Source organism: Carcharhinus amblyrhynchos, chromosome 3, assembly GCF_965287045.1.
Source record: "Carcharhinus amblyrhynchos chromosome 3, sCarAmb.v2.hapA, whole genome shotgun sequence".
Lineage (NCBI taxonomy): Eukaryota > Metazoa > Chordata > Chondrichthyes > Carcharhiniformes > Carcharhinidae > Carcharhinus > Carcharhinus amblyrhynchos.
In genome coordinates this window covers 8,217,250-8,230,810 of record NC_137326.1, presented here as the reverse complement: position 1 = coordinate 8,230,810, position 13,561 = coordinate 8,217,250, and the positions used below count along the sequence as shown (strand labels likewise).

The 13,561-nt window shown below is 42.1% G+C and overlaps 1 protein-coding gene across 1 annotated transcript in view; it reads right to left on the bottom strand.

The window, feature by feature from the left end:
* The window catches only part of arih2 (ariadne homolog 2 (Drosophila)), a 71,008-nt gene that overhangs the window by 36,620 nt on the left and 20,827 nt on the right, over positions 1–13,561 (bottom strand). The window contains exons 3-5 of the mRNA XM_080218718.1: positions 6,089–6,156; positions 3,300–3,363; positions 3,031–3,178 (exon numbers count right to left, since the gene is read on the bottom strand). Coding sequence (XP_080074844.1) covers positions 3,031–3,178; positions 3,300–3,363; positions 6,089–6,156 — 280 coding nt within the window. The remainder of the gene's footprint in view (positions 1–3,030; positions 3,179–3,299; positions 3,364–6,088; positions 6,157–13,561) is intronic.

Sequence of the window (13,561 nt, the reverse complement as noted above, 5' to 3'; positions counted from 1 at the left end):
TTTGTCTTTTCAAAAGTTACATGGGTAAGATGGGTATAGAGGGATATGGGCCAAATGTAGGTAATTGGGATTAGCTTAGAGGTTTAAAAAAAGGTGGCATGGACAAGTTGGGCCGAAGTGCCTGTTTCCATGCTGTAAACCTCTATGTGCCGCAATTTCGCCTAGGAATCAGCGCTGATGGCCACAGCATGCCCAAATACTCATGTACTCCCAGCTCCAATTCTACTCCATGAAATGTCAAGTACTTCTCACAGGGACCAAGGGAGACATGAAATTTAATGACACGGTATTGTTCTGCTCAGTTCACAACATTAATGGCTGAGAGGATGTTCTTTAGCCCTATTAGATGTTAGAAGTAAAGCAGAAGGGGGGCATTCTTGCTTCCCAATTTACCTAAATGAAAATATACACAAGTTCCTTGGGGCCTAGCTAATAGAGTAATAACAGTGATGTCGTTCTGTTCATTGGCTAAGTTATCAGATTTCAGCTGCTGATGGAAGAGTGTCTCAGTGGATGTTGGAGCAGCGCTCAGTTGCACTGCTCATCATGGTTTACGTCCTAATGGAATACATGGTCAAGCATCACAAATTATAGCCACTTGGACAAGAGTCCAGAGAGCATTCAACGTATGTGGGCCTATAGCCCAGCCAAGAATCAGCATCTTCAAGAGAAAAAGGACCAAAGGATTCAAAAAGTATCAAAATAACTTTCCAATAGTCATTACAAAATGAAGTGGACATTTTGGGTTTCTGCTGCCCATGGTTAATAGTGCAGGATTATCGCGTTCAAAATATTCGAGGTGGTTAGGGCAAGTGGCGGGGGAGAGAGATGTGAATACTTTAATCAGGGTTCAAATACAGTCAGGCTATTGTGCCAAAAATAACATCTCACTCACTCTCAGCCACAATTGTCAAGCAAAATGACTTAGAAGCAACCCTAGTGAGCACAAATTTTAGCCCATGTGGAAAGCATTGACCACAGGCAGACAGCATAAGCAATAATCAAGAAGCAAAAGAAATCAAAACGGCCAAAAGCAGCCACAGCCTGCATATTACAACACTCGATCAAAGGGAGACTAACGGTAACCATTTCAGAGCAATTAATTTCCAGATAACTTGTATGCAGCTAGCAGTTCACAACAACACTCTGTCTAGCTGCTGCAATCAGGGGCACACATCAATGTAATTCAATTCATATGGAAACAGATCAGTTTTCAAAGCTTTTTACCAAACAACATACAACACAGTTTAGATAGTGTAAAACTTTGACAACTAAATGTTTTTAATCCAAGAGAGTGCATCAAGTAGCCACATGGTTCATGCTGGTCAAAAAAATATTTGGAGAGAGAACCTTGTAATAGGAACATGCTGATTTTTAGGAAGCCAATATTAAGAAACCACTAAAGCAAACGCTGGTCTATAAAATGTCTCCTGACAGCTCTGAATATAGTCATTTGACAGGATTTACTGTGTCACTAAAGATTAGCCATTCACTTGAACACAGCAAGGATCTCTTTCCATACTGGACTGCTTTATATCCAATTTGCTACAGTCATTGACGACTACAATCACGATAAAATAAAGCATTAAAAACACAGGAAGGAACACAACACAGAAGCTTTAAAGAAAAAGATGCAATATCTAATTTTAAGCTAGTTTAGTGCTCACAATATACAAATCATAGTGTTTATTCCAACAACTTTTTATTCACCTCCTCAGTGAGCATTTGGGAACAGTAGAATGCTGATCTTTTAATAATCAGTAGTAAAAAGTTCAAACTTCTCCGTTCCAGTTAGTTTCCCTTCAATGTTTCCAACAGAACCTCCAACTCAAAATAGTAAACTATTATTCTTCCAATTTGTGTTTTAAGCATTAATTTCCTCTTCAATCTGAAAATACTGTGTTATAATAGCAAATCAATCATTTCTAAAGGGGAAGTACTGTATTCAGTGAATTCATTGCTTCGTCACTCAATCAATGCCTTGCTGGTCAGCCTTCTACACCTCTCCAGGTTTGGGAGTACTTATGAGGAGTAACTTTCAGAGTCTTGCTTGGGCACATTCTCGAGGAGAGGTAAACAACTGGTCTAAGCCCATTCAACCACTTTCTGGAATGCACAGTCCCGCCTCAACTTTATCTGACAAAGGTGGCATTACTTTTCTACTCCACAACTTCCAGGTGCATGACTGGAATCTGAAACCCGCCACAGGAGCTAACCTCATCCTATTATTAAACTACAGACTGACAACACCTCATTCACCTCCATCCATTTTTACTTTTTCAAGCTGAAATGGGAGACTGTCATTGTAACTCATCTCTTAGATACCATCAGGCAAAGAACCCTGTTGTCTTCCATTCCTCAGGGTGAGAATCTGGCTGAAATAATTTTCAGTATACTGGTGATGGTTGTAAGGATAATTTTTACACTTTTTTGTTTTCAATTAGAATAGATGGGGATCTTTAAGTTACTGCTTATTGATAACCAGGCTATCATCGCATTTCTCAATAAACAGCCTCCTTAATAACTGCTTAAGAACATATCACTTGGTCAGTCTTTGGGATAGATCGGAGGGGATGAAAATATTTTTATCCTTCACCTCCAAAGCAAGTCAAAATCAAAATAAACACGAAGGTCCCTGCCAGTATTAGAGATAGAGTCAGCCAGTAACAAATGGAATAAGGGCCCAGGATAACTACCCTTGTCTAAGGCACAAAAGAACAATTGTTCCTAATTGCCATCTCGCCCCAATGATATAAACAAGGTCAGATACTTGGGGAATCTTAGGCATGAACCCAAGTTCTGCCACTCTGCTGCCAAAAGGAATGCCTTGACTAGCTGGCTATGTACTGGGGGCAGATGAAATTTCCAAAGACACATGCTGTTGCTAAATTTAAAAAGGCATTTTGGACAGAAACTCATTTGAACTATAAAGAGAAAAACTGCTGCAGCATCTAAAAGTTGCCAGCTGACATGAGGAATAATGACTCCCATAAACGTTATCTTTATTGCAACATTGAGTCCTCGACTCACCCACTCCGATTCCATCTTTCACCAGTACAGTGCTATGCTGTTCCCAGCAACTGCGGCAGAATGGATGGTGGCAGGGCAAGGACAGCAAATTCTCTTTCCGAACTGACTGCAGGCATACACCACAATGATGAGAAGAATGGATAAACGTCTGGGAAACAAATGAAATACACAAGCTGCATTGAGCACCAACACCATTTTACACCAACAGTGTTTTCCGTTTCTTGAAACTGGTTGAAAACTAAATCCAGTTGCGCACTCCAAGCACTTACATTTTTTGCTGTTTTTGGCTGAACTCTGGCTTCCACCAGAAGCTGAGTCGGGTTAGATTTGTGCCTGAAAGAAAGAGGATAACATTCAAGTGGTTGCTTTGCCAAATTCACATCCGTTTAATTAACTATTTACCTGGAGAGTTGTTAGAACGTGAAGTAAATGAAGTAACTAGCATAACCACAGAAAAGGCTGTTAATAAAAGTGAACATTGGAAACTCAGTCACGTTGGATTAAAAAATGGTTTTGGGGCAGAGAAGTGCACATCATGTTAAATGCGCATTTTTTTACACTGGGGATGGTAGACAGTGGTGTTCCCCAAGTGTCAGTGCTAATATCACTTATTAAAATATATATAAATTATTTGCATATTGGAATACAGAGTAACATCTCAAAACGTGATGATACCAAACTTAGGCACTCTTGTCTGTAGAATGACACAGACGGTGGTCAGACAAGTAGCGGATGCAATTTAATGCTGAAAATTGAGAGTTTGTGCACTTTTGCATTAAGGGACAGGGAGAGGCAATATAGACTAAATAGAATCATAGAACTCTACACTGCAGAAGGAGGCCCTTCGGCCCATCGAGTCTGCGCCAAACACAATCCCACCCAGGCCCTACCCCCACATCCCTACATATTATACCCAATAATCCCTCTAACCTACGCATCCCTGGACACTACGGGGCAATTTCTTAGCATGGCCAATCAACCTAACCTGCACATCTTTGGACTGCGGGAGGAAACCGGAGTACCTGGAGGAAACCCACGCAGGCACGAGGAGACTGCAAACCCTACACAATGACCCGAGCCAGGAATCGAACCTGGGACCCTGGAACTGTGAAGCAGCAGTGCTAACCACTGTGCTACTGTGCCGCAGTTCTAATGGCACAGTTCTAAAGTCTATGCAGGAAAAGAGGGTCCTGGGAGCACATGTGCATAAACCTTTGAAGGACATATTGACCGAGCCATTCGGAAAGCACGTGGGATCTTGGGCTTCATAAATAAAAGGTACTGAATGTAAAAGCAGGAAAAGTTATGCTGAACTTCTATAAAATTCTGGCAGTGCACAATCAGAACGTTGTGTCCAGTTCTGGTCACCACACCTTAGGAAGAGTATGAGGATCCTTGAAGGGTGCAGAGATTTACCAGAATGGTTCCAGGGATGAGGGTCACAACGTTAGTTTGGAAAAGCTGGATTTTTCACTGTGGAATAAAAGGAGATTGAAGAGAAATTGTACAGGGGTGTTCCGGATTATGAACAACTGGGGACTAGGACTAGAGGCATACACTTAAAGCATTTGGCAACAGGTGTGTGTGTGTGTGTGTGTGTGTGTGGAGGGGGGGGGTGGATGCTTGAATGAAAACAATATTTTTGCAGAGATAATGGCCTGGAACTTGATACCTACAAAGCTGGTGGGCATCAGAGATGAAGAACAATTTCCTTTCAAACCGTTATGGGCACTACAGCAAAATAAGGTTGCAGAGCAACAGGGATAGTATGGAGGAATGGGACAGGTTATGGTCGACAGAATGCTGGCATGGACTTCATGGGACAAAGGGCCTCTTTCAGTGAGGTAATGAATCGATGACTCCAAATGTGTTTAAGGTATAAAAACACAAGGATGAAGAAATAGAAGGATATGCTAATAGGTAATTAGATGAAGCATAGTAGGAGGAGGCTTATGTGAAGCAAAACAAAGGTACAAACCAGTCAGATCAAGTGTCTGTTGAAAATGAACATCAGAACACACATGCTACATAATTCTATGTAGCCCTCCTAGAGCCAGATCGACCCTGCAACTTGCAAGCAGATAACAAGGACTACGAACTTCTCAAATATGTTGCCCACAATAGACCACGTGTGACCTTTAATCACTCAGCAATTCCATTCAATGACATATCCAAGGACTAATGTAATTCTCACAGAGATAAGACTCAGCTTCTCGTTATAGATGCTAACTTGGCCTGTTTTTACAACAAAAAGCAAAACAAGCTGTCAGAGGATAACAGATCAAATTTCAAACAAGCCCTCCGAATCAGACCACCTAGATCACTGCTCTTAAAAACTGAGTGCAGTTGGTAGACACAAAAACTAATAATATTCGCATGGTTCTAAAGTGACCGCTGAAGGATAACTTCAGCCAAATGGTTACATGCCTGTTACCTGCAACAAACCAAACATCTCCTTGGGCAGTCAAAATTCAAGTCAGAAGCAGCCTGTGAAGTTTAATCAGGTTAAGAGGCAATCAAAGGCTGAAATGGCCTTTGTGTAAAAGGAGGGAACTGGCAGGGGCTGAGATCAAGAGGAGATCATGTCTTTGACCCACACATCCCATCCCAACTTACTTTCTCAGAACTTTAACTATAATGCTCTCTACATCCCTGTTTCTCCTTCCTCCAACAATCTACCAGCCCCACATGTTGATTCACCGAATTAAGTTTTGTCCTTCACAATGCGCCTTGACTTGACTAAGTTCTTCCCTTGGTTAGTAATAACTGCGTGTAAGGTTAACAAAAAAAAACAAACAGCTCAAGGCAAAAAATGTTAAAGATAAATGAGATTAGAAATTTAGTCACTCAAGTTGAACTTGCTACAGATAATAAATAGTATACTCCACTGACTATATATGTAAAAGCATTTTCAGAGATGTCAATATAAACAGATTGTGGTCAGATCATTTATTTAAAGTTGTGTTCTCAGCAAAAAGAAAAAAGGGGATTATATTGAGACAGAATCAGGTGACTGTGCAAACATACCAAGCTGTACATACAAAGTAAGCTTCCTTACCGTTCTGAAATATCGGACGTTTTCCAATGGAAATTAACTAAAATAAGCTTGGCTACAGATGGTTGAACCTGAAAACAAACAAGTGAATGAGAATAGCCAGTAAATTTGATAGATCAAGTCATAAATAAATCAAATCTGTATCAAGTGCAATGCTAGTTAGAGGCTTAAATGCAGCAATCCTTTCCACGCTACCACAGCTTGACTGGACAGCCAACTTGTCACACTCAGTTTAAGCACATTTCCTTAACTCCAATGGCACGACAAGGCATGATTACCATTACCCCAATTACAGCTCTTGCATTCACAATATTCAGCTTGCACGAACTTGGAAATATTTTCCCACTACGAGTAAAAATTGCTTTTAGATCATTCATTAACAGTAGGTGCAGATGGAGAGGAGGGGGAGCTACTTGGCACAGCCATTTAGCAGATGTGCCTCTCAGCAGCAGCCCAAGTTCTAATTGAAAGGAATGAAAGTCTCATTCTGTCGGCTGTCAGGGTGCTGGGTGAAATATGCAATGCAATCTCAACCGCATTTCCAACGGGAAAGAAACACAACAGCATTGTAATCTGACACTTGATTGGAGAATCTCATCCGGAGGCACCATTAAAAAGCTGCAGGAGGAACATTTACTGTGCAGGAGCTTGGAGAGAGGGGGTTGTGACAACAGGATATCTGGAGCTTTGCTTGACATCTAGTACATATTTTGTCAAATCTGAAGAGTGTTTAAATCTGCTATGAGACACCCAAAATGCCAATGTGTTCCATTCCATAGGGCTAACGCCGTCTTAATAACAGAAACTAATAAAAAATCAACTGCGATGTACAAAATAAGAAATGGGAACAAAGGTAGGCCATTCAGCCCTTGGAGACTGCTCCACCATTCAATAAGATCATGACTGATCTGTCTGCATTGACTTCCACGTTCTCATCTACCCCCTGACAATCTAAGATCCTTCTTAGGCAAGGAAACTTATCTACTTCTGCCTTAAAAATACTCAACGCCTTCCAACCTAGAGAGTTCCAAAGTCGCAGTAACTGAAAATAGGAATGCTTTGTACAATGAAGAGTCTGAGCACAAAACCATTTTCCAGTTAGCAGCTTTTGTTCATTTGAAAGACTGTAGCTATTGTAGACCGAGCAAAAACACAATTGGAGATGTCAGCGACTGGAGAGCCACGCACTCTGCAGGTACAGACTGCTCTCAGAACCGGAAGCTCGCTTTTCAAATTAGCTCATAGGCAACATTGAGCGATTGTACTGCACAAAGATTGACTACTTCATCCGATTAAAAATACCGAGGGCTGCCACCTCTGTCTGGGCAAACCTAAAAAAAGTGTTTCGTCAACTTTTTGATGAGTTAATAGATACAACCTGCATTTGACTGACATGTTCTAATGGAGCTACTGAAGTCCTACAGCATGTTGCTCGACAAATAAAAATGAGGAGTGCTCCAACACAGTAAACAAAATCCTGGAAAAGCAGAGCATGCTTGTCACTGTACCAAAGAGTTACTTGTGGAGGTTAATGATTGGTAGAGATTATGTGTCTAAAGAGCTGGAATCTAAAAAACCTCCTTCAAACATTGATGGCCATGCTGCTTTTGTCCAGCATGTTTCATTGGAAATCGATGAACGTTAAAAGCTGGTGAAAGATAGTGTAATTGCAGCCAAGTTATCATTTCATTCCTTTGGTAAAACAGGACAAAAGTAACCTTGGGATTGAGTATAACTTTAGGCACACACATGAAGGTATTCCTCTGGTCCACCCAGCATGTTCTACACACATCACAATATATACACTTTCTACTCTCACCCAACAAAATCTTGATCTCCTGGAGACCAAAACATAGAAAAATCCAGGCCAATTTGAGGAAACAAATCTGGGGAATTACTCTCTGACCACCAGGTGACTGAAATGAGTCCAGGCCAATGTTATTTCTAAGCTTGCCTACACTAGTTGTTATCTTGCCATTTACACTTCAACCAGAGTAAACACATCCTAACAACACTGATGTAATATGCCTGCAAATAAACCATCAGACACAGCAAGCAGCCAGCACATTAACAACAACGTGCTAACTTCCACGCAACAAAATATCTTCCTTTCATCTTCAAATTGACAAAACGAGAAAATAAAGTGGAACAATTGTACAAAAGCAGCTTGATTATATTATCTTCCTCACTGCACAAGCACTACTATAGAAACAGCACTGCATAAAGAGGAGGAAATGTGAATTTTTTTTATTCATTCGTGGGTCATGAACATCACCGGCTGGACCAATGTTTAGTTTATTTATTAGTGTCACAAATAAGCTTACATTCACACTGCAATGAAGTGAAAATCCCCTAGTTGCCACACTCTGGCACCTGTTTGGGTACACTGAGGGAGAATTTAGCATGGCCAATGCATCTAACGGGCAAATCTTTCAAACAGTGGTCGGAAGCCCAAGCACCCACAGGGAACCCGCGCAAACATAGGGAGAGCATGGGGACTCCGCACAGACAGTGACCCAAGCTGGAAATCAAACCTGGGTCTCTGGCACTGAGGTAACAGTGCTAACCACTGTGCCACTGTCCTGCCCCATCCTGAATTGCCCTGGGAACTGACTGGCATACTAGGTCATTTCAGGAAGCAGTTGAAAGTCAACCACAGTGCTGTGGCTCTAGAGTCACATGTAGGCCAGAACAGGTATGGACAACAGAATTCCTTCCTTAAAAGACAGTGAACCAGATGGGTTTTTCCCGACAATCATCAATGGCTTCATGATCATCAGTGGATTCTTAATTCCACATTTTTAAAAAATTCAAATTCCACCATTTGCCGTGGCAGGATTCAAATCCAGGTTCCCAGACTGGATTAATAGTCTAGCAATAATACCACTAGGCCATCACCTCTCTGAAAGAAATGAAAAGAGAAACAATTGCAAGTAAAATGAGACTTGATATAACACCTTGCATGCCTCCAGGATTTAAAGTACATTAAAGCCAATGAACTGTTTTTCCAAACTATTATAGTATTTACAGCATATAAACAGATCATTCCACTCACCAGGCCACTGTGTTCCAAACAAGCCTCTTCCCCACCACCATCCCACCCATCTTCATCTAATCTCATCATAGTCTTCTACTTCTTTCTCACGTGCTCATCCATTTTCCCCTTAAATACGCACTTCTCAACTGCAGCTTGTAGCAATGAGTTCCATTTAAGTGCATTCAATGTTCTGCACACAATTGCCTATAGATAGCAAATGAACGGCCAGACAAAACGTTGCACCCAGTTGAGGGATAGACGACAGGAAGAATTCATATATCCTGTGTTAGTTCAAAGAGAGACTGAGATTGAGATGGGAGAAGAGGACAAAGATTGCCATAGGGTAATTTATGACCATTTGAGCAGGCAATCAGCTTAACATCTGCAACAAAAGACTGCACCTCCAACAGGGGGATGTAATAAGGCATCTTTCTGAATCGCTGCAATCCAGATGGTGTCCACCCAGTGCTTCTAGGAGTTACAGGATTTTGACAGCAGGTGAAGGAATGATACAATCCCAAATTAGAATTGTATGTGACTTGAGTGATGATCTTTCCATGCATCTGTTGTCCTTGTCCTTCCAGTTGATCCAAGGCCACAGGTTTGGAAGGTGCTGTCAAAGGAGGCTTGGTGAGTTACTACAGGGCATCTTGCAGACAGTACATAGTACTGCTACTGTAGGTCAGTGGTAGAGGGAGTGTATTTTTAATTGGGGGGTGATGGTGAACTTCTTGTGTCATTGGGGCTACACTCATCCAGTTTTCCGTAACACTTCTGCCCTGTCTTGTAGATAATGACTTTGGGGAATCAAGAGATGAGTTACCTGCCTTAGGAATCCCAGCCTCTGATCTGCTCTTGTAGCCACAGTATTTACATAGCTAGTTTAGTTCAGTTTATGGTCACTGGTAATTCCCACGATACTGATAAAGAGGGGAATAGCAATCAGACTGCCAGAACGTCATCGGGAGATGGCTTGACACTTGCTTGCCACTGTCTGGCACTCATGGCATAAATGCTATTTTCCACTTATCAGTCCAATTCTGAATGTTACCCAGTTCCTGATTCATTTGGACTTGAGGCTTCAGTATTTGAGGAATCCGAAATATGCACAGTGGCCTTATGCATTCTGACCTTACAATGGAGGGAAGATCATCGATTAAGCAGCTGAAAATAGTTGGACTGAGGACATTTCTCTGAGGAAAACAGTCTGCTTTCTCGACATGAAGATGGAACTTCATCTCCACCAGGAATGTACAGTGGTCACTCCTATCAATATTGTCATGGATACGTGCATCTTTGTAAACTGGTAAGGACCAGGTCAAGCACGTTTTTTCCCTTTTGTCGGCTCCCGCAACAGCTGACGTAGGCCGACTATGGCACGTGTCTTTCAGGAATTTGAACAATCGTGCTACTGAGCTGCTCTTGATAATGGACATGGACATCCACCTCCTAACTCAATGCCTCTTCTAAGTTGTGTTAAACACGGAGGAGTTCTGATTCATCAGCTGAGGGGGAGCAGGAGGAAGAAATCAGCCTTGTGCCTGTTTGACCTGGTGCCACAGGACATCGTGGCATACAAAGTTGATGCTGAGGACTCCCAGAACCACTCCTTTCTGACTGTATACCACTGTGCCACCACCAGCTCTGGTGATGGAGGAGTCTGGGATACTGGCTGTGAAGTATTTGGTGAGTATAACTATGTCAGGCTGTTGCTTGACTCAACTGTACGGCAGGCATTTTGGCACAAGTTCTCAGATATTAGTGAGGACTTTTGTGGGGCTGACTGAGTACAGTTTTTCCATGTCATTTCCATGTGAACCTTTCTGTGCCTCAGTTGATGCTGGCTGCTCTGCCTGATTTATTCTTTTTAACATTTTTCTGTCATGGTTTGATAGAACTGATTGTCCTGCAAAGCCATTTCAAAGAGCATTTAAGGATCAACCATACTGCTGTGGGTCTGCAGGCAAGTGTAGTTCAGACTCACTAAGGTCAGCAGACTTCCTACGAAAGGCAGACATCCAGATGGGTTTTTATGACAATCCACTCATTTCATTTGATCCCACCCTGGCTAAACGATTGAATTTTAATCTCCCCATCCCTCTGAGCCCTTAGATTACCAGTTCAGAAACACTACCACTTTCCTTAAGTGCCAAATTCCTGGAATCGAACTTTAATCCATGACCTTCCAAACAGTTCTCAGCAAAGCTGATGCTTATAAAGGCCTTAAGTAAATTTACTGTTTTCCCTTACTAATTCACTGGTAGCTTCTTCCTTCAATTTCCTCCCTTCCTATCCCAAAGGCAGCAAGCTGACTGGACAACAGCTCTTACAGTCTGCCATCTGATACTATATCTATGTGGCAATTCACTGTAAACAACTTTAGAAGACAACGGTCACATCTCATGTCAACAATACACATGTTCCAGCATGCTGTACTGGGTGGTGACTGGGAACAGAAACCCTGGTTGGCATTCCTGTAGCAAACTCCAGGATAATTATAACTGCTTCTGCTGAGGTGGCCTAACTCAAACGGACTAACAGGGACCCGCATATCCCAGTGTCACAGGGGTGCTTTTTTCAATTGACAGAGATTCCCAAACATTTTCTTTGTCACTTGGCCCTCTTCAGGAACTGAAGTCTCAGGCATTACATGTCATTTTGCACACCAAATGTTTTGCAGATTTAACACTAACATACAGCTGGTAAAACAGAATAGCTCACCAGTTTTATTACTATTATAATTCTGCGCTTTTATTTCCACAATGATGCCTCTGACATTACTCATATCTATCCTTGTTGTTTGATTTGATTTTTTATTGTCATGTATTGGGAAACAGTAAAAAGTATTGTTTCTTGCACACTACACAGGCATTTGAGAATGCAGACTTTTTCATCTCTTTCCTCGGCGGAAGGTGGTGGAAGAGAGAATGTCCGGTGTGCATGGGGTCCTTGATTATGCTGGCTGCTTTTCCGAGGCAGTGGAAAGTGTAGATAACGTCAATGGATGGGAGCTGGTTTCTGTAACGGACTGGGCTACATTCACAACCCTTTGTAGCTTGCAGTCTTGGTCAGCGCTGGAGCCATATGAAGCTGTGATACATGTGGAAAGAATGTTTTCTATGGTGCATCTGTAAAAACCCGTGAAAGTCATAGCAGACATGTCAAATTTCCTTAGTCTTTTGAGAAAGTAGAAATGTTGATGGGCTCTTCAGTATAGCGTTAGTGCGGAGGGACCAGGACAGATTGTTGGTGATCCAGACACCTTGAAACTCAAAGCTCTTGACCATCCCCACTTGGTCAGCATCCATGTTGACAGGGGCATGTCCTCCACTATGCTTCCTGAATTCAATGAACAGCTCCTTCGCTTCACTGATATTAATGGAGAGATTGTCATCGCACCAGTTCACCAGATTCTCCATCTCCTTCCTGTACTCTGTCTCATCACGGTTTGAGGTTTGCTGATGACATGACCATGGTGGTGTCATCAGCAAACCTGAAAACAGAGTTGGACACATAGTCACCTGTATAAAAAGTATAGTGAGAGGGCTGAGGACACAGCCTTGTGGGGCACTGATGTTGAGAATAATGGTAGAGGAGGTGCTGTTGCCTATCTTTACTGATTGCGGTCTGTGGATTCGTAAGGGAACCACAAAGGAAAGAGCTGAGCCCTAGGCTACGGTTTGGAGATGGGTTTTGTTGGCATTATGGTGTTGAAGAGTGAGCTGCAGTCAATAAATAGGAGTCAGACATAAGTGTCCTTGTTATCCACATGTTCCAGAGTGAGTGTAGGGCCAGGGAGATGGTGTTTGCTGTGGGTCTGTTGCATCGATAGGTGAACTATAGCGAACCCAGGAAATCTGGAAGACTGGAGTTGGTGTGTGTCAAAGCACTTCATAATGATGGATGTCAGAGCCACGAGAGGGTAGCCAATCAACTTGACTTTTCCTTGGTACAGAGATGGTGTTTTCCTGTTTATCAACTATACACTGCCCCTCAGAGACATTAACTAATCAGGTTTCACATGTATTTTTGAACCTTCTCTTCCAAAACCCCCTAAATCATCATTTTGTTACTCTTATCTGGCATCTCATGAACAGAAATTCCCTCCAATTGAATACTGGAAACATGGAATCCACCAACTTTGATCCATGCCTAAACTCCATTTCCCTGCCACCTATTCTATCCCCCGAGTGCTTTGTTACTCTCCAAGCTGATCCAGAAAGTTAGTAAGCATTGTATCCTATCTGACAGAGTTCAGCTTTTCACTCATCTCTTCAGCACCATTAAGACTGCTGCCTTCCAACTATCTTTCTCTGCCCTTACCTCAATTCATTTACAGCTATAACAGTTTTCTATACCTTTGTTACCTCTATTCGATAAATCCAATACTCTCCTCCCTGGCCCCAGAGTTACTTGCCTAGAATTGTGGCTGAAACCCA